Genomic DNA, 22061 nt, shown 5'->3' on the forward strand with positions numbered 1-22061 from the left:
CCTCCGCTTGGGTCGCTGGGGGACGTGGCCGGCCTGCAAACCACTACAGGCCCTTCGCCCAGGCCGCCCCACACCTCAAGGGAACCCCCACCCTGATCCGGGACACCCTTCAGGACAAACCAGCTGGCCTCCACACATGCACCAGGCCTCTATCCTATCTAATAAATGAGTAATATGCAGATTGACCATCACTCCAACACACAAGATGGCTGCCCCCATGTGGTCAAAGATCCTGCCCCCATGTGGACATAAAATGGCCACCACAAGATCGCCAGCAGGGGAGGGCAGTTGGGAGGGACCAGGCTGGCAGAGGAGGGAAGTTGGGGGCAAACAGGCTGGCAGGGGAGCAGTTAGACATCAATCAGGATGGCAGGGGAGTGGTTAGGGGGTGATCAGGCTGGCAGGCAGAAGCGGTTAGGGGCAATCAGGAAGGCAGGCAGGCAAGCAGTTGGGAGCCAGCAGTCCTGGATTGCGAGAGGGATGTCCGACTGCCCGTTTAGACCCGATCGTGGGATCGAGTCTAAACGGGCAGTCGGACATCCCTCGAGGGGTCCCAGATTGGAGAGGGTGCAGGCTGGGCTGAGGGACCGCCCCCCTAGTGCACGAATTTCGTGTACCGGGCCTGTAGTAGAAAATAACCTCTTTTGGAGAAAAGAAATTGCGCATTTTTTTCTAGCCATGAATAGATTATGTCACTACATGATTCTCATTAGTTTGCTGCCTGTGGGACCAGCTTACAGAAAGTTGTCTCAGCCAGAGAGAACACACTGTTTCAGATCATCACGCCCACAATTCCTGCATAGAAACAAATGGACCAGTCTTCTTTTAAGTCCACAAATTCAGGTTAAAGTGATGAACCAGAAAGCAAGTCCTATGTCAAAGTGAGGGCAAAGGGGGGAGTTAAAGAGCGGGCTGGTAGAGGCTGGTGACGCGGGTGTGCTCCTGCCTGGTGAGAGTGGTCCTGGAGCCAGCCCGTGTCCCTAGACCCATCACTAATGGGCAATCAATAACATGGAAGCCATGATGTTCTTTCATGAGGTCTGAGTATAAGCTGGCAGCCTTGGAGCAGCCTCCCCAGGCTTTGGGCCGAGGCCGAGATGCCCATCCGCAGGAGCCCACATAACTATACGGAAAAAAGCGCACAGAAAACTGTCAGGCAGCCACACTTAGTTACATGGTTCCCTGGCTCTTGTTTGACCATGTTTACTGAAGGTCAGCAAGATATTTAAGATTGTCTTTAAAAAAAAATAAGTCAACTTTTAAATCATAGAGGTATAAACATTTTTACTGTTTAAAAACACAGAATTTAAATTTTAGTCTATACCACCAGCAAATTCCTGCCTGTTTGTTCTATCATCTAATACTTAATGTCTATCCACTGAGTTTTTTGGAGTGATGATTTGTATTTCAACACAATGATGTCTAGGATTTCCATTAAACATGGAAATGTATTGATTACTAACAAGCCTAAACAAAAAATTTAAGTCAAATGAATAGTTTCTCCAACTGACCATTGCTTCATGTTTTTTACTGTTTTCAGGGCAGTGGCTGAGGCACAGCTGTCAGTACCACCAGCCATTGCGACTGACAGCCATGTACCCCTCCAAGGTGTGCCTCGGGGAGGCCAGCACTGCATGACATGAACTATCACACTGCTCATGACACCGTGCAGAACGACCAGCCCCAGGTTACACTGTGCTAAAGTGTACATGCTGCTGTGAGGAGGGTGCCCAATGCCTAGGCGGGGACAGGTCTGTCGTGCTCATCCTGGCATCCCACACTCATAAGACAGGAGGAGAGGGAGAGTCTGGCCCCTGGGACAACAGAGTCAGCCAATAGACTTTGTTGATCTAACTCTTAATACAGCATCTAATGATTTCCTCACAATGCTTCTTCATTTTACTAACATCTGAAAGAATATCCTTTTCTAAAGATTGATTTGTTTTTAGATAATTGTACTCAACATTTTTGTGCCTTTGTACAAGAAAGTGACAACAAATCATGTAGGAGATACAGCAGCCAGTAGGAACCAGTCTTGAAGCAGCATGTAGTTCACCATTTGGGGAAGAAGTGTAAGGAATATACCTGTTATCTATACTGTAATACAAGTTACAATGAAGTAAGGGCCATAAGCAAAATGTAAACAAAACCAGAAGAGATCCTACCTATGAGCAGGAGTGTAGAAGACAAGGAAAGCTTCCTGGAGGAGGTGGCATCTGACCTGGACTGTTTTGCCAGTGACAGACAGTAGAGGCACCGAGCTCAAGCTGACTGCTCAAACATGGTGAATTGCTCAGCTGGGCTAGTGGGGTACAAATACAAGGATAAGAGACAGACGTGGCAAAGAGGTGGGTAGCCACTGCAACCTGCTGTTTCTTTGCCATACTGTAATACATTAGCAATGCTGGTCACTCATAAAGCATGTCCTGAGCACCACTGTGGGCAAGATCCTGTGCCATAGCAGTTGGTGTGAGAGCACATACGGTGGGCATACTCAGGAAGAGACCTGAGGCCGGCAAAGTCCTAAATCCAGAGGAGGTTTGGGGTGCAGGGAAGGAAAGTAGCATGTGCAGAGAGCTGGAGGTGCCTCTGAGCATGACAAATCATTTGAGATTTAGTTTTGCTGGATAGTGAGGGAAAGAAGAGGAGAGAGAAAATGAGGCCAGATCACCACAGGCCCATAAGCCACCGGGAGCCACCTGGGCCTGAGCTTGAGGGCTGTGGAGCCATCAAAGCGCGTGAGGCATGTGCTCTGACCTGCTTTTCAGAGAGCTCATTTGGGAAGCTGAGAAAGGGGTGGATTTAAGTGGGCAGGACTGAAGACAAAGACACCTGGCAAAAATGACTGAATCATGGCAGGTGGGGGGAAAAAGAGGCATGGTTTGGAGGAAAAATGTACACAACTCAGAGCCCTCAGAGGAGACAGGAGAAATGAGGTGAAGCGTCTGTAGACCTATGCCGAGTCAGCAAGTTCAGCTTTGAGTCTGAAGTGCTAAGGGACAAGAAGCATGATAGGCCCGGGCCCCTAATGCACCTAGGACCCTCCTCCCTTCTTTGTTTTAGTAACAGAAGCCTTCCTGTTCCAGCTGCCCAACTAGGGATGACATCTGCCTACTCCCCCGGTAGCCAGGTGTGGCCAGATGACCAAGAACTTCTGGCTAATGAGATGTGAACAGAAGTAATATATGCTACCTCCAGATCTTTTTTTTTTTTTTTTTACAGAAAGCTGCTTGATATCCAATCTACCTTTCTTCCTTGCTGCCAGCTGGGGAATTAGCTGACATAGACCCAGAGATGGAAGTCACATGCTAAAGCCCCCCACCAGCCAGCATCCTGAATGATCTGGTGGCATAGAGACGCTCCAATCTGGTCTCCCTGCCCACAATGAGACTGGCACATATTAATCTCATGTTGAGCAAGTTGGGGACTCTCTCTCTGCTACAGCTGCTATAACCTATAGTTTGACTGGTACAATATTAGGTTAGCTTTTGTAAATTTGAGGAATACAGTACATTACATTAGGTTCAAATTATTAATGTAATTTCATCTCAAGATTTAAAATAATTTAAATAAGTTGTCCTTATTAGGCAGGAAAAAAAGCACTTAAGAGAAAACCTGTCAAAGCTACCTTCTCTGTCAAGCTTGGGCCTCGAGAGCAGGAGAAAAAACCTCCAGGCAACATGAGAAAACATATAATTTCGTAATTAATGAAATCAACTCTACTGCGATTATATGTCAACAAAATGGATCTCAGCTGGGTTTCAGAAAAGTTTACAAATTGGGGAGTATAGGCATTCCTCATGAAACCACATTCCAGCACACTGAAGCTGTGGTCGCTGCCTCTGCGTCCCTCCTGGTGGGTGCTGGCTCCTCACCTTGCTCCCAGCAGGGAGACCTGGTGCCCACAGGCTAGCTCCTCTGAAGCAGGGAGGCCTGTCTTCCCTCTCCCACAGCACTGCCTGATAAACTAAGAAAATGTCTAAAGCCCACCAATGATCCACTGAAAAAGCTCCTGGGGACACACTTTGCTCCTGGGACTCCTCAGACCTGTGTGGTCAGTGGACGCCTAGAGGGAAGGAGTCAGCATGGCCATTGCTAAAGGTGTCTGGCTCCCACCCATGGCCTTCCTACCTTCCATGCTGCTTCCTGAATGCTTGCTGAATGAAATGCTCTCATCTAAAATCTCTATCTCTCTAAGACTGAGGACCCTTGTAGAATCCCCTTCAAATACTGGAGTAAACTCTGCCCATTCCATAAACACTGGTGGGGAAGAACATTCCTACTTGCTTAGAATAGAGAGTAAGAAATCCTTTTTTAAAAACTCTAACTCTAGTCTCTAAATATAAGCAATTTAGGTATTGCAAATATAATATTAAATCCCCGGTTACTTTTAATAAATTTAAAAAATTGCTCCAACTACAGCTTTACATAGTTCTCAAATCTTAAAGTGGGAAAGAACAGTGCAGAGCATACAGTCCCAGTCTTGTGGGGACGTCATCTGCCATCCACTGAGCTCTTCCAGCAAACATGCTTGTGTGCTAAGTATGAGGTAGGGGCTGTTGAGAGCGAGTACTAACCAGACAGTCCCTTCCCTCAACCACCAACAGCATAATTATCATACTGCACCCCAAGTGTCTTAGTGTGCACAGGCCGCATGGCAGGAGCCCAGCAGAATGGTGTGAACAGGTGGATGGACTGTATGAGTGAGAGGTGGATGTACAGGAAGGCTTCTGGAGGAGGCAAAACCTGAAAGCAAGTTTGTTCACAGTATCAACCCAGGTCTGAGGAAATGGTACTTTCATACATGCCGGTGAGAAGTATAAACTGGTAAAAGATTTTTTTGGGAAGAAAATATCTAAAAGATAATATCTAATGAAAATTTGAAATGCACATGACTCTTAACCTATCAACTACGATTCTACAAATGTATTCCACAAATATGTGTACAAATATTCAAAGATGTTTGCAGCACTTCTTGGAAACCTACTTGTAAACACAAATTTAAGAAAGATTGAATAAATTATGGCATAAAAGTAAAATAAAGCCATTAAAAACAATGTAGGAAATTTGTGTATTGATATGAAACGACATCAAAAATAAAGGAAATAAGGCAAATTAAAGCAGAGTACACTAGTAAATGTCAATCTACAGAGAAATACACACATACATACACACACACAACATGCTAGCAAGTGTACAGACACAGTGGGAAATGATTCTTTCACTTATAATGATAACTTACTGTTCTGTTGATGTGGGGTTTTTTGGTAGCCATGAACATATTTCACATTTTGAAAAACACTAGTTAAATAATTTAATCATGAAAATTCAATTAAAAAATGAAAAGCTGCAGAAGGGTCACTTTGACAGTCGAGGGGAGGACGGGTTGGAGACAGATGAGACTGGAGGCAGGAGAGTGAGCAAGGCTCTGAACTCGCAGTTATAAATGCTCTCCTAACAGCATTTGTTGTGTGCAGTACTATCCCCACTCTGCAAATGAGGAAACAGCCTGGAGAGCTCAAAGTGGCATGGCCTGGATTTGAATTTAGGTGTGTTTGACTATAATATTTGTGTTTTCCCCAATACACCACTCTAATATCTCTAATTTTAGTTAGAAAGTAGAGTGATGTGTCCAAGGACTGGTCAGAACCAGGCTAGAAAAACACAGTCTTCACATTTCATCCTGTTGGCTTCACTCCACTTAGACACTTTTTCTTCTGATGAAGATGACTCAGTCACTAACAGGCTTAATTAAACCTCTGATCACACGAAGGCTTTAGAATACCCAGAACATGCAATATATAAATTAACTGACTGCTGTGATTAAAAGCAAATTTTCACAATTACCCTCTGTCCACACGAAGAGAGACGTGTCCACATGAAAACCTGTACACAAATGCTCATAGCAGCTGTATTTGTAATAACTCAAAACTGGAAACCATCCAGGTATCTATCAATGGGTGAATGGTTAACCAGGGTGCTGTGCATCCACACCATGGCACACCTCTCAGCAATAAAGTGAGCAAACTACTGAAAAACGCAACTTGGGTGGATCTTAAGGCTATACTTAGTAAAAAAGCCAATAGCAAAAGATCCATACTGTATAATTCCATTTATACAACATTCTTAAAATTACAAATTTTAAGAATAGATTAGCAATTGCCAGGGGTTATGGATGGTGAGGGGGAAGAGGGTGGTGTGATTATAAAGGGGTAGTCCAAGGAAGACCTTTGGGATGATGAAACAGTTTTGTACCTTGATTGTGGTGTGATTACAAATCTCCACGTGTGATAAAATGATAGTATTGTAAGCGCTCATTGTATCAATGCCACTTTCTGGGTTTTGAAGTTCTATATTGTTATGCAAATATACAACCATTGGGGGAAATTGGGTGACAGGTGCAGGAACCTCTCTACTATTTTTGCAACTTTTGGTGACTCTATATTTCAAAATAAGGAATTAAAAAAGAAAAAAGAGATCTGTTGAAAATATGCAGTGATTATACTGCTCTCCATTTAAATTCCTTCAATAGTGCCAACTGCCTTAAGCGTAAAAGTATTTTTATTTTTAGAGAGAGAAAGGAATGGAGAGGTGGAGGGGGAGGAGGAGGGAGAAAGGAGAGAGTGAGAGAAACATCAATGTGTTGCTCCATTTAATTATGCATTCATTGACTGATTCTTGTATGTGAGTTGACTGGGGACTGAACCTGCAACCTTGGCGTACTGGGACAATGCTCTATCTTACCTGACCAGGGCTTGAAGAGTAGAATTCTAATACTTAGCACAGCAGAGTAGTCTGCAGGCCCTCTAGCCCTCTTTCAGGTAATATCAAACCACTGGGACCAGCAGACACGCTGACTACTGCATACCTTCAGGCCTTTGCCTGAGCTGTTCAGTCTGCTTGAAATGACTTCCGTCCTCTTTTTCTGGCCAACTTTCATCCTCATTCAAAATCTAGTGCAAGCACCTGCTTCTCCTACATTTTGCCCTCTAATTTTTCCCTTCAAACTGTGCCAGGCATGCTTTCTTTTTTGCCACCACCACCTGTATTAATCATATTTTGCATTCCAAGTCCATCTCTACTTCTATGCTGTGAGCTCCTGGAGGGAAGAAAATGTGTCTGATTCATTTTTCAATCTCCTACTAACTACGTAGTGGGTGCCCAGTAAACATTTGTTAAAGGCAAAACTAAGTGGGAGAATAGTGGATAGGGTAGTGTGATAAGAGTGGTTAAGATCAGGTCTATGGAGCCAGAGGGCAGACTCCTTCAAAAAAATTGTTAGAACTAATACAGAAATCAGTACAGCTGCAGTATACAAAATCAATACATAAAAATTTATTGTTTTCATGTACAGCAATAATAAGCTATCAGAAAGAGAAATTTAAAAAAAATCCCATTTACAAATGCATCAAAAAGACTAAAATACCTAGGAATAAATTTAACCTAAGAGGTTAAATACCTGTAGTATTTATTATATTAATGAAAGAAATTAAAGAAGACAAATAAATGAAAAGAGTCCATTCTCATGTACTGGAAGACTCAGTATTGTTAAGTAGTGTCCATACCAACCAAAGCAATCTACACATTCAATGCAAATGCAATCCCTATAAAAATTCCCATGGCACTTTTCATAGAAATCCTCCTACACAATAAAGAGGTAATATGCAAATTGACCGTCAAACCCTCGCACAAGATGGCCACCCCCATGTGGTCACAAGATGGCCACCACTAGATGGCCAGCTGGTGAGGGCAGTTGTGGGCAATCAGGCCAGCAGGGGAGGGCAGTTAGGGGTGACCAGGCTGGTAGGGGAGGGAAGTTGGGGGCGACTGGACAGGCTGGGGAAGGCAGTTGGGGGCAACCAAGCTGGCAGGGGAGGGCTGTTGGGGGCAACTGGGCCAGCAGGGGAGGGCAGTTGGGGGTGATCAGGCCGGCAAGGGAGGGCAGTTGGGGGCAATCGGGCTGGCAGGGGAGCAGTTAGGTGTCGATCAGGCTGGCAGGGGAGTGGTTAGGGGGTGATCAGGCTGGCAGGCAGAAGCGGTTAGGGGCAATCAGGCAGGCAGGCAGGTGAGAAGTTAGGAGCCAGCAGTCCCAGATTGTGAGAGGGATGTCCGACTGCCTGTTAGGCCCGGCAGTCGGACATAACCTGAGAGGTCCCGGATTGGGAAGGGTGCAGGCTGGGCTGAGGGGACACCCCGCCCCCCTGTGCACAAATTTTGTGCATCAGGCCTCTAGTTTAACATAAAGAAGTTAATATTAATGCCTCATTTTTAAGAAAAAATAACTCATTTTTAATCCGTTTATCCTTAGAATCTGTTTTTACTATTCCTGAAATGTTTTAAGAGTATGTAGTCTTTGCTTAAGAAAGATACTAAGGTAAAATTAGCTGGAAGGGGCCTGCTGATGGTGGTGGAATATTTTATAGGACCAAAAAAACAAACAAACAAAAAAAGCAAATGAATTAAATAACATTAAATTTATGAATTTTACCTTCAAACATTTAGTGAACTTCCTTAGCTCTAAGGAATTCCTATGTTAAAATGGTGACTACTCTCACTCAATGTTTTTGTATCTACTAATTTATACCCCAATGTTTTCCAAAGAGGACTTGAGGCATCAATGAAATAAAAACATTTTAAGTGTCAATTCAAAGGCCAATATAAAATTGGAGATCCACAGTTCTTTTTTTAAAAAATGAGTTCTTATTGGGCAAAAGATATACATACTTGCCTCCCAAATAATACATCCTCCTAATGACTCAGTGGGTCTAGGATTAAGCATCAACTGCTGTTAATATCTCAGGGAGCCAAGCGATGTTCCCAGACAGGAGACCACAACTCACTTAGGAAGGCACCCTGAATCTGACCAAACCTCATCTAGATCCAATTATAAATTTTCAGGAAATATACAGAGAAACACATTAAATTACATTGTAGAGATGCAATCAGTAAAACCCAACTATGGAAATGCTATACAACAACCTAATCACTTCAAAAAATAAACTACAAAGAAAACAAATAAACAAAAACCTAAAGGGGGGATCTACAGGTTGAAAGCCACTTAAAAGACCCATCAACCAATCACAAAGTATGGACCTTATCTGGATCCTGATTCCAATAAACAAACAATTAAAGAAACTATAAAATGTATGGGACAATGGGAAATTTGAATATTGATTAGTCATTGGTTATATTAAGAAACTAGAGGCCCGGAGCACAAAATTTGTGCATGGGTAAGGTCCCTAGGCCTGTCCTGTGATCAGGGCCATCTTTCATGGCTGCCCATAGCCGGCCCCACCCCCTGCTGCCACCCACCCCCAGTTCCCCATTCTCCATTGGGCGATCGGAGCCTGCCAGCTGGGGGGAGGGACCAAGAGGTCGCCCGTTCCCGCCCCCACCGCAGGTCACCCACTGTGTGTGGGGCGACCAGCGGGGCAGGGACCTTGGCCTGGTGCCACCTGCGTCCCCACCACCCACCCCCAGTTCCCCATTGGCCATCGAGCCTGCCGGGGGGAGGGACCAAGAGGTGGTCAGTGTGCCTCATAGTGATTGGTCGAGCGGTCGTTCTGCCCTTAGGGTCAATTTGCATAGTACCCTTTTATTATATAGGACTAGAGGCCCGATGCATGAAATTCGTGCAAAGGCCTTGACCCTGGCCCCACCTGCCACCACCGCGCCTGGGGGCCTCTGCCACCTCTGCCTCAGCGCCCCCCACCCCTGCTGCGGCTTTGTCCGGAAGGAAGGACGTCCGGTCTAATTAGCATATTACACTTTTATCGTTATAGAAGATTAGTGCCCAACTGGCATGGCTCTGTGGTTGAGCATCTACCTATGAACCAGGAGGTCACGGTTCAATTCCTGGTGAGGGCACAGGCCTGGGTTACAGGCTGGATCCCAGTGGGGGGAGTGCAGGAGGCAGCCAGTCAATGATTCTCTCATTATTGATGTTTCTATCTCTCTCTAGCTCTCCCTTACACTCTGAAATCAACAAAAATAGATTAAAAAAAGAAAAGAAAGTATTGGTTTTCCAAGTTTAAAAGTCATTCTCTTTTAGAGACATATACTGAAAAATTCATGAATGAAATTACATATTTAGGATTTGCTTGAAAATAATATGAGGGGGTGAGAGTATAAGTAGATGAGGTGAAGGATAATACAAGATTGGCTACGAGTTTATAATTGTTGAAGCTGGATACCATTCTGTTATTTTTTAAAATACATGTTTGAAGGCCCTCATAATAAACAGCTGATATAAAGACTGATATTGAAATTAGTTCACACACTCACAAAAGGCTAAGCACAAATTTAATTATTCTCAAAGAAAATTATGTAAAAATGTCACCTTCTTAGCCAGGAGTTAACTATATATTTAGACCAAACATAGCTGCCCTACTGCTGAACAATAGTGTTAAGAAAAAAATGTGCAGCCCTAACCGGTTTGGCTCAGTGGAGAGAGCGTCGGCTGCGGACTGAAGGGTCCCAGGTTCGATTCCAGTTAAGGGCATGTACCTTGGTTGCGGGCACATCCCCAGTAGGTGGTGTGCAAGAGGCAGCTGATCGATGTTTCTCTCTCATCGATGTTTCTAACTCTCTATCCTCTCCCTTCCTCTCTGTAAAAAATCAATAAAATATATTTTTTAAAAAAAAGAAAAAAATGTGCTTTCTGTTTTACCTTATACATCATGAAAATAAATGTTTTATTTACTATTACTTGCTTTATCTGGCACTTTTCTTTATCTAAAAAATTAAATTTATTTTAAATGGACAAATTGAAGTGTACCCTTTAACATTATTTGGGGGCGGGGGCAAATAAACACACTCTAATCTATCAACAAATTATTTAAAGTCCTGGCATCCTGAAAATTAAATCCTAAAAAAAAAAAAAAAAAAAAAATCAAAGCTCTCCAAGAATGATACTATGCCAAATAGGATTATTTTTAACCCCGAAGGATCCTTCTGACAGGGAAAAAAAAAGGTTAAATGAAGAAAAACATTGTCTAGATCAAATATTGTTTTTCCAGAACAAATTAAAAGCCAAAAGAGAATACTTGGGAGTTGAGGGACTCAGGAATGCACACTGACCAGGGGGAGACCTGAGTTCAAATTTCACCTCCCAACTGCTTGCTGTGCAGCAGGCTGCTGAGCCCTCACAGGGCTGTGACAATTAAATGAGAGCACCTGGACCAACTAGCTCCACTGGCCTCAGGCTGCCTTCCCAGCTCTTTGCACCACTTCCTTCCTTTGCTGCCTGCCCTGGAGGTCTACTATCCTGCAACCAAGGTGAATCAGGTCTGTATTTTGCTTGGCTCACAACATCAAAAAAAATTTTTTTAATTAGCTACTGCCAACATTTAAAAATCCAGAGCGAAGTTAACAAATATGGAGTTCAGACATCTTTTTAAAACTGCTAGGTGAGGTCTGGTTCTCCAGGGTTCTCACCACCCGTCTCTTACACCTGGCTCAGCAGGTTGATTCCGAACCCCACACTGGCTAAGGTCTTTGCTTTACCCTGCCCTTTCCCACTTCTGTGCCTCTCCCTCCCTGGTGATGAATTTCTCATCACCATTCAAGGCCCAACTAGCACCAACTGTCATCTTCTCATGGCACAGCCTCTCCACTACAGCATGCATGGATCACACTGTCCCAACACTAACTGTGGGTGTGCCTGCCTTCACTGCGGGGCTCTCAGGCCCTCTGGAGGAAGGGACCCTGTTGCTATCATATTTCTGTCCCCAAGGCTAAGCAGAAAGCCTGACCTAAATAATGTAGACTTCAGTAAATGTCTCCTGAATGTGTGGAAGGAAATTAAAGCTAACACGTTATTAAAATGTAAGATTTTTATATCACAGCTTGTTCTGAGTGTTACCAAATAAAGGGGTCAAGGACATTAAAATGTTTCATAAAATGAGAACAAGCATCCACCTGCTTTCATGTTTCACAAGTTAGTCAGAAGCCACTAAATGAACAGATAAAGCAGAGACAACAGGCAGGCAGGGTCATTCATCCTCTGAACTGATGCTTTCTAAGCACTAGGGACAAAGCAGACAACTACCTGTTTTCATACAGCTGCATTCTAGTACTGGAGACAAAAAATAAACAGGCAAATAAATAGAATCAGCGTGAATGCTGGGGGGAGGGAGGGGATTTAAACAAAATAATTATTGAAAAACTAAGGGATGAAAGAGGGTAGTCGAGGAAGGCCTGGTGTTAAAGGAGACATCTGACCAGAGGAAGAATCAGAAGGAGCCAGCTGTGCCAAAACCTGGAGACAGCTCCAAGCCCTGGAAACAGCAAGTGCAAAGGTGCTAAGGTAAACAAACGGGCTGCCATGTTCCAGCAGGTGAGAAGATGACTGGGAGAGGACAGCAGTGCTCTGGGTGCGAGGGTAGGTGGGCAGGGCCCGCCCTGGCTGGCGTGGGCCCAGGGCACGGAGCGAGCAATGACAAGGCACTGGAGGAGACACCCCGGGCGATGAAGAGGGGGTTCCTGCCATATTCACACCTGCAAGAGGCAGTTCCAGCCCAGCTTCCCACATTTGTGCCCCGGGCTCCTGCCCAGGCGCTTTCCCACACGTTCACTTGGCCTGGAAACAACCCCGTCCCAAAGAGCAGGCATTTCCCCACTTTCCCGAGAGGAACACCGAGACAGTGCCACGGCCAACGTCGCGGGAACTAGGCCCCGACTCCTGAGCATCCCAGCGCGGTGTGCAGCTGCGTGGCCCCCACAGAGCCCACGGCAGGTCCCGCCGAGCCAGGCCAGGCCAGGGAGCCGGCCCGCAGCGCGGGGCTCTGACAGCCGGCGGGCGGGGCGACTGCGGCAGCCGGGAGCACAGGGGCGTCGGCCGGACCGCCGGCGCCCGCAGAGCCCGGTCCCGTGCCCGTCACCCCTAGCGGACCCCAATCGCGCGGACCCAGGCCACAAGGCCCTCCCGTCGCCCCTCCCTGGAGGGGCGGGGCAAGGCCCAAGCAGCCCCCACCGGGCCTAGATAGCCGCCGGGCTCACCTCGCCTCCCGCCGCTGCGCCGGGGGACAGGGAGGGCGGGCGGACTGGCGGCGCTGGCGGCTCCTGCCCGGGCTCGGCCAGCCGCCCCGCCCGCTCAGCCCCGCCGCCGCCGCAGCCGCCGTGGGTGTGAGGGGCGCGGGGGTGCTTCGACCCTTCCGGTCCGGTTCCCTTCGCCGCCGCCGCAGCGCCCGGCCTGAGCGACCCGCACGCCAACCAATCAGCGCGCAGGGACCCGGGCTGGCGCGGCCAATAGTACCAGGGGGCGGGCCGCTGGAGGGCAGCGGGCGGAGCACGCGGACTCGGTGCGCTTGGGGGTCCGCAGCCTCAGGTGTAGTGCGGGGAGTTAGCTGGTCCCTATGGGTCCAGCGGTGCGGCGGCCGGACGCGGAGCCGGCGGAGGGGCGCACCAGCGGGACGGAGAGCGGGCCTCGAGGCTACAGGTGCAAAGTGGCGGGGAGGTCTGAAAGGGGACGGAGCAGGCCCGTTATGGGGAAGAGCCAGGGCCTCGGCGCCCAGGATTCCGGCGTGTGATGGCCTCCGGGAGGCGGGACGGCGAGGGAGTGGAGAGCAAAGGCGGGGCCTTGGACTCCGCTGCTCGCTCTGAACGGGCTTCTAGGGGTGCGGCCAGAAATCGGGTCTGGGAAAGGGGGTGCCTTGGGGATGTCCGAGTGCACACGAGTGTTCCTTGTCGGCCAGTGGCGGAGGGGAAGAGAGAATAGGCTGGTGCGCTTGGACAGGGGTCAAACCAGTCTCAGAGAAGGGCAGGGTCATAAATGGGAGGAAGGAGTGCAGTGCCCAGTGCTCCCTGGGGCCTGGGGTCGCAGCCCTCCGGCCCCTCGATCGGACTCCAGCAGGCCTGGGATCCTATGAAAAGGTGGGGAAGACCAGAGTACTGGGTGTTGCCGCATCTTTTGGATAAACACCGGATCGTTTGGATAAGCAACGGTGGAAGAGAGGCTCGGAGGCTGGGCAGATGGCGTGAGAAGGGGGGGCTAGAGGTGGGGCGGAGAGGTCCTTTAGTGGAGTGGGAGGACTGTGGGGAAGGAGCAGCTGTCACAGGACGCCTGGTCCTACAGGGTGGCCAAGGTGGGGGCCAAAATGGGGGAAAGGAGCAGGATTCTGCATGCGGGGAGGTCAGGCGGCAGGATGATATGGAAAGTGGTGGCAGAATTTGGGGAGGGCGGCAAGCCTGTGACCAGAGCCAGGCTGGGGGGGCACCAGAACCTCAACGGAGGGGTGGGGTAGAGGAAGGGATCCAGCGTGGTATCCCTCTTAGGCCACCCCCACCTTGGCCACCAGAGGGAGTTTCCTGATATTGAGCATGGCCTAGGGTCCTGCTTGAAATTGCAGCTCCTACTCCTCCCCTCAGCCTCACCAGCCACCCGCTCCAGGTGCACAACAGAAAACAGGGAAGCAAAATTTCCACCATCAAGACTTATGGGAAACCAATGAAGTCTGGCTGCCAGAACTGTCTGTGGTTTTACCTGGAAGCACTTGTGGGTGCTTCCTCTCAGAATAGGAAAGGACACCCATTCCCAAACACACTCCAGTCCTGAGTTTATAGCACTCACCCCATGCAAAGTGACCACCAAAAATCATTGTACACATACACACACACACCTGTACATATTTCATGTTGAGTTTTCTGAAAGAATTCTGCTTTTTTTGTTTATGAAATACAGTGAACAGAACTGAGGTGACAAGCCGGGCACTGGTCCATGCTTGGAAGAGTGTACAGAATTTTGTTAGAGGCCAACAAATGAGAGGATCCTGCCGCAAGTGTGATTAGAATTTGGGGAGGACATGAGCCAGGCTGACAACTGATCTAGCCTGCCAGGTGGGGAGAAGCAGTGGAGGAAGGCCTCAGTCAGGAGGAAGCCCAGATGGAGCTGGGCCAGTAGTCTAGGTGGAAAGGGCACTCAGAACCAAAGGTTCAGAAGAGAGGACCTGCATGCTGTGTTCAGGGAACCACACATCATCTGTCTTACTGGAGATAGAGTTATGAGGACCTTGAGGGGGGTGGGCAGCACTGAGCTGGCTTCAACTCACTGAAATGGTTTGATTAGCCCAGAGAGTTGTTGTTTTTTTATAGCTTTCACTTGAAACATCTCAAATGTTGCTTTCACTTGCATAATTAGACGCTCTGGCAACATGGGGCCTGCATTCCCAGAGGCAGTGGTCAGCTGGAACTGAGTGGCAGCTGCCATTTAGGTAAAGCTCCCAGTTTACCACAGTGCCCACCACTCCCTATTATCCACACCTGGCTGCAACTTCACTCATCCCTTACCTGCTGGCTCTTGGAGGCCGTGGCTGTGGAGGTAAAGTACAGCTGTTGATGAGTGTTAAGAAAGGAAGTGAGTGATGTGAGTTATTTTGGAGATTACTAGGCCACATTAAGCTGCAGGGATGAGGGCTTAAGGCCACAAGACCAGTGAGGGAGCTATTGAAAGACCTTTGTAAGAGAAGGTGAGGCTTGGCCTGGGACCATGGCAGTGGGTGTCAGGAGGAAGGGACTGATTTTAAAACAATTTCAAGAGTTTAGGGAAATCAAAATCTCAATGAACAAACACTACACACCCAGTAGGATGGCTATAATAGAAATGACAATGTCAAGTGGTGGTGATGTGGAGCAGTTGGAAGTCTCGTACACTAGACTTGGTGTACAAAGCAAAACGCTATATCCACTTTGGAAAACGATGGCAGTTTCTGATGACATTAAACATACACCAATTATAAACCACAGCTCTCCTATTCGGTACGTGAATGTTTATAGCAGCCAATAGTGTACGAGACTTCTAGTCGCCGCACATCACCACCACTTGACATTGTCTGTCGTTTCTATTATAGCCATCCTAATGGGTGTGTAGTGGTCGCTCACTGAGATTTTGATTTCCCTAAACTCTTGAAATTGTTTTAAAATCAGTCCCTTCCTCTTGACACCTGCTGCCATGGTCCTAGGCCAAGCCTTACCTTCTCTTACAAAGGCCTTTCAATAGCTCCCTAAAGCTGCTATAAACATTCATGTACCACTCCCGTATGTCCATAATCCAGTGAGTGGGTGAACTGGTACAGCCATCCAGTGGGCAATTATCTGACAACAGGAAGGCTGGCCTGCTGACAAGAACACAAACGGATAAGTAACAAAAACATCATGCTAAGTGAAAGCAGTCAAACATAAGGCTGCATTGTCTATTAGCCATTTATGTGACTTTCTGGAAAAGCAAAATCAGATCAGTGGTTGCCAAAGGTCAAGTGGGAGCAGAGGAATGACTACCAGGGGCCACATGGGAATTTTCAGGAATGATGAGTGTACTCTATATTCTAATTATGATGGTGGTTATAGGACTACATATTTGTCAAAATTCAGAAATGTGCACCTAAAAAGGTGACTTTTAATGTATGTAAAATTATACTAAAGTGATGTAAAGGAAAAAATTTGTTTTAAGAGGTGGAATTGTCAAGTGTTAGGGGTAGGGTGAGGAAGGACAGGTCAACAAGGACACCATGGCTCCTGCCTTGGTTTTCAGTGTGGGACCTTTGCCCTTAGCATGCTCACCCTTCTGCCAAGATGAAGACCTTTTCGAGCCTGCATCCCAACTGCCCACCCACCTTCCCCCTTTCCCTCACTCTCAGCTCTGTAGTCCTGGCTGTGTACCTCCGGATGAAAGCCACTGGCTCTTCCCTTCTGATACCTCACTGCCCCTCTCCTAGCCTTGACATGGCTCCTTGATTGCACAGTGTCAGAAGCCTACCTCCCCACGCACATGGGCCTATACCAGGGAGAAGAGAGTGCGGGAGGAAGGAAGAGCTCTGTCTTCATTCCCTGAGAGGGGAGTGCCAAGGGCTGACAGGTGTCCATGGCTCCAATCTCATCATTCACCCTTCACAGGCCTGGGTTCCAACAGGGTTCCCCACTTAGTCATGCTCTTCTGGACAAACCATTCACTTCTCCAAGCCTCAGCTTTGTGGGGAGGGTGTGAGCGGCGGTCTCAGCCTTACGGGGATGCTGCAAGGACTCAGGGGGTGGGGTGCAGATCATGCATGCAGTGGGATGGGTGTCCTCATGCTGGCCTCCCCCAGTTCCTTCCTGAAGTCTTTACCAGGACCAAAGATGTGCAAGGGGTTCAAGTCATGACAGTTTCAGTTGTGTGTTATAGAAGGCCACACTGCACTTCAACCAATGGGGACAATTTTTGAGGTTTGTCGCACAGGATGGGGTGGGGTGGGAGGCGGGGTGGAGCTGGCCGCAGGACTGCAGGCTGGAGAACCAGCCCAGGACCTTGGAGGTCATGGGCAAACTATCCATACGTCCTGCTCTTCTGTGTGTTGTCTTCCTTCTTCCTGTTTCATCTGCTCTTCCACCACCAACAGGGGATGGGCCCTCTGTCCCAAATCGAGTTTGAAAATCCCCAGAGAAGGGCTCTGAGTTCCACCTGGGTCAAGTGCTTCTACTCCTGGGCTTGGTAGTCAGGCTCAGGTAAGGACATGGCAGGAGAAAAGGCAGAAACAGTTGGGAAAGGCAGGAGTCTGGGGGGTTATTTTCTGGTGATAGGAAATAGGGTGTCTGAGCCACGGGCACAGCTGAGGGCCTGCGAACTATGAAAACAGAATTGTAGGGTGGCTCTGTAAGCAAATGCTGACTTCAGTGGCTCTCAGCCTTCCACCTCCAGGCAGCTCACAGAGCACCAGCTCTGGACGCTTGTTGCTCTCTGGAAGCCTGACCAGCCTTAAAGCCTAAAGAAAAGGCCTCTACCCCCCTCCAAAAAAAAAACAAAACAAAACAAAAACAAGTCAACCCTTAACTCAGATTGCTCAGCAGTGAATCTCACTGTCAGTAGGCCCTACTGTGTGCTCAGAACTATCCCCCCACCTTGGATCTGACCACACAGTCCAAGGTGACATGGCAAAGAAAGCTAAGACAATTGAACAGAAAACTGCATCTGGAAAGCAACAGACTATATGGCGATGAAAATTCCCAAAGGGGGAAAAAATCATTGTAGGCTCCAGAGAGAATGAAAAAATAGTGTGTCCTTGAAACGAGAACCAGTCATTAAAAAATTACTCAAGCCCAGCCGGGTGTGGCTCAGCGGTTGAGCGTTGACCCAGGAACCAAGAGGTCATCGGTTCGATTCCCAGTCAGGGCATATGGCCAGGTTGCGGGCTTGATCACCAGTGTGGGGTGTGCAGGAGGCAGCCAATCAATGATTCTCATACTGATGTTTCTCTCCCTCTCCCTTCCTCTCTGAAATCAATAAAAATCTATTTTTTTAAAAAAATTACTCAGCACACAAATGATGTCCTTGCTCTTTCAACTGAGGTGGCCTAAAAGCAATCACATCCCAGTAGCAAAAGTGCACCTCAAGCCCAGGTGTTATCTCCAAAAAAGGAAACTGCGCTGATTCCAGGGTCAAGGCAGGGGATGTACAAGATGAGCCTGGAGCTCGTGTAATGCAACAAAGTAAGGTTGTGCTTATAAAGGACACACACAGGCAACACGGGGGCATGTCATAAGGGACAAGAGCCAACTGAAAGAACTGGAACATTTTGAGCAACAAAATAACAGTATTGGGTTATGACTCAGTGTAAAATATCCAAGAGTTCATAGTAATATAAATAAATGGACAAGAGCAAAACATCTGTACTGAGTTTCAAATAATTGATGGTGATACTCTCCTTTTAAAGAGGTGAAGCACAACTCCTCTGTACATGGAGGATAAGCATGGTGACTTCCTTCCAAAGAGTTAAGCATGGAAAGGGGGGCGGGGAATAGAATACCTGACAAACACTACCTCAGACAGGCAACCACTTAACATAGCAGTGATAAGACATATTGATGGTATGCACCCTGATATAAAGTGATGAGAAGGGCACTCTATTTCTTAGTCTTCCTTCTTAAAAAACATGACCCTAGTCTAACCTGAGAAAAGCATCAGATGGCCAGGCTGGTGTGGCTCAATGGTTGAGCATCAACCCATGCACCAGGAGGTTGCAGGTTCAATTCCCAGTCAAGGCACATGCTCAGGTTGTGGGCTTGAGCCCAAGTAGGGGGTGTGCAGGAGACAGTTGATCAATGTTTCTCTCACATTGATGTTTTTATCTCCATTCCTGTCTCTGAAATCAATTAAAAAATACATTTTTTTAAAGCATCAGACAGCTTTTTTTCCTCCAGCTGCCAAGTAAGGTGCTTGGTCCTTATGAAGAAGCTAAGGCGCTTTGGGGTGAGGCCCTCACTTCATCCAGCAACTAGCACCATTCACCCAGCACTCGCCCACACCATGGCCTCCATCTCGAAGCTCACCTGCATCTACTCGGCCTTTATCCTGCACAACAATGAAGTGACAGTGATGGAGAATAAGATCAATGCCCCCTTTAAAGCAGCTGGTGTAAATGTTGAACCTTTCTGGCCAGGCTTGTTTGCAAAGGCTCTGGCCAATGTTAATATTGAGATTCTCATCTGCAATGTAGGGGCTGGTGGACCTGCCCCAGCAGCTGGTGCTGCACCAGGAGGTCCTGCCCCCTCCACTACTGCTGCCACAGCTGAAGAGAAGAAAGAAGAATCTGAGGAGTCTGATGATGACTTGGGCTTTGGTCTTTTTTGACTAAACCTCTTTTGTAACGCAGTCAGTAAGCTGAACTCTTAAAAAAAATAAAAGCAACCCTAGCTGGTTTGGCTCAGTGGATAGAGTGGCTGCCTGAGGCCTGAAGGGTCCTGGGTTCGATTCTGGTCAAGGGCATATGCCCAGGTTGTAGGCTCAGTCCCCAGTAGGGGGCATGCAGGAGGCAGCCGATTGATGATTCTCATTGATGTTTCTTTCTCTACTTCTCCTCTCTGAAATAAATAAAAATACATTAGAAATAAAATAAAAAGCATCAAGCTTTGTGCAGTGGCAGTATCATAGCCAATGAAATTTATCTGAGGCGTGATTATTGCTAATAGAAAAAAAAAAAGCATCAAACCCAAATGTGGGGCAGTCTATAAAACAGCCACCGATAATCCTGAAAACAGTCAAGGTTATAAAAAAGCAAAGAAAGTCTGAGAAACTGGCAGAGCCGAGAGAAATCCAAGGAGACATGTAATGTGGTGTCCTAGAATAGAAAAGGGGCATTTGATACAAACTAAGAAAATATGAATAAAGTATGGACACAAATATATGTATTATAAAACATATCCTATATAATGAAAGCCTAATGTGCAAACTGACTGAATGGCAGAATGACTAGTTGCTATGATGCACACTGACCACCAGGGGGCAGACACTCAATGCAGGAGCTGCCCCCAGCCTGCAGGCCCCAGGCCAGTAAAGGCTGGTGCCAGTGGAGACCCCCTGATTGCCCCGCCAGTCACCCCACAGGTTTGGCCCTGATCACGGGTCAGACGTAGGGACCCTACCCATGCACGAGTTTTGTGCACTGGGCCTCTAGTCTATATATATAAAAATGTAATATGCAAATTGACCAGACAGCAGAATGACCTGTCACTATGATGCTCATTGACCACCAGGGGGCAGACGCTCAACACAGGAGCTGCCTGTAGGCCCCGATTGCCCGATGGGGAATGGGGAGCCAGGGGTGGGTGGCAGTGGATGTGGACAGTGCCAGGCCAAGGCAGGTGCAAGCAAGTGGGGCACCAGTTGCCCCACACATAGAGGGCAACTGGCAGTGGGGGGGTGGGGCCTGCTGCCAGCAGCCTGGGAAGATGGCCCTGATTGCAGGCCAGGCCTAGGAACCCTACCCGTACACAAATTTCATGCGCTGGGCCTCTATATATATTTATATATTTAGAGAATAAAAAAGGGCTCGTGGAAAGTAAATTATGGTGGCAAAAATGAAAAAAAAAATCTGTAGTGGACAGATTGGGAGAGAAAATTGAAGCAAGCAACCTCCCACTTGATAGAGTGAAAAGACAACAAGATGTGCAATAGAAAATATAAGAAATTAAAAGGTCATTCCAGTAGCTTTGAAATCTGAATAACAGTAATGCCAGAAAAACAGGAAAAGAAATCCACCAAAAAGTAATTCAAGGATTTCCCATCAAGATGGTGGCATAGGTAAATGCTGTACTAAAATTCTCCGACAACCACATCAAAAGTACAACTAGCCCTAGCCAGTTTGGGTCAGTGGATATAGTGTCAACCTGCAGACTGAAGGGTCCCAGGTTTGATTCCAGTCAAGGACACATGCCCAGTTGCGGGCTTGATCCCCAGTAGGGGGTGTGCAGGAGGCAGCCAATCAATAATTCTCATCACTGATGTTTCTATCTCTCTATCCCTCTCCCTTCCTCTCTGAAATCAATAAAAATATATATTTTTTAAAAAGTACAACTAAACTATAGAACAACCACTATTCAGAACCACCTGAAATCTAGCTGAAGTCCTCCAACTAAGGCTATAAAGAAGGCACATTGAGACAAGTCCTACAACTAAGAACATAAGAAGCCACATCAAAACTGGTAGGAGGGGTGGAGAGGCAGAATGGGCTAGTTCCACACTCACTTGGGTCAGATAAAAATTGGGAGGGAGCCCTAACTGGTTTGGCTCAGTGGATAGAGCGTCGGCCTGTGGATTGAAGGGTCCCAGGTTCGATTCTGATCAAGGGCATGTACCTTGGTTGCAGGCACATCCCCAGTAGGGGGTGTGCAGAAGGCAGCTGATTGATGTTTCTCTCTCATTGATGTTTCTAACTATCCTTCTCCCTTCCACTCTGTAAAAAAAAAAAATCAATAAAATATTTTTTTTAAAAATTGGGAGGGATATCTCAGATGCAGAGGTCCCCCATGAGGAGCATGGGTTCCCATGCCAGGAAGAGAAGTCCCCATAACTTCTGGCTGTAAAAGCCAGCTTGGATTGTGGCTGAGTGAGACAGAGGGCTACTGGAGTCCCTGGCCCTTTAAAGGGCCTGTGCGTGGACTTAGACTCACTGGCTCTGAAATCCAGTGCTGGGGCACCAGGAACATATGGGGAGGAACTAAGTTGTCTGGTATCAGGACGAAAGCTGTAGGGGAAGCTTTCTCTCAGACAGAAGTGCTGGTAGAGACTACTGTTCCTTTTTCAGCCCTTCTCCCCA

General features: G+C 47.3%; 2 protein-coding genes across 9 annotated transcripts in view; one reads left to right on the plus strand and one right to left on the minus strand.

The window, feature by feature from the left end:
* Nucleotides 1–13203, minus strand: part of MAPK9 (mitogen-activated protein kinase 9) — a 51977-nt gene extending 38774 nt beyond the window's left edge. For 2 of the 8 annotated variants that reach the window (XM_080671659.1, XM_080671661.1), the window contains exon 1: nt 13000–13138. The gene's annotated coding sequence lies outside the window, so the exon portion shown is untranslated. Of the gene's footprint in view, nt 1–2165; nt 2305–12999 lie in introns of those variants that run through there. The other 6 variants (XM_080671657.1, XM_080671656.1, XM_080671660.1 and 3 more) reach the window with 6 other exon arrangements.
* A 6061-nt stretch (nt 13204–19264) lies between these two features.
* Nucleotides 19265–19597, plus strand: LOC308250750 (large ribosomal subunit protein P1-like; the record flags this gene model as incomplete). The annotated part of the gene is made up of 1 exon (XM_080673437.1): nt 19265–19597. The coding sequence occupies exon 1, from the start codon at nt 19274–19276 to the stop codon at nt 19595–19597; it is 324 nt and encodes a 107-aa protein (XP_080529563.1). The 5' UTR covers nt 19265–19273.
* Between the last annotated feature and the right edge of the window lie 2464 nt (nt 19598–22061).

The sequence above is a fragment of the Plecotus auritus genome, assembly GCF_963455305.1.
Source record: "Plecotus auritus genome assembly, chromosome: 6".
In the NCBI taxonomy this organism is placed as follows: domain Eukaryota; kingdom Metazoa; phylum Chordata; class Mammalia; order Chiroptera; family Vespertilionidae; genus Plecotus; species Plecotus auritus.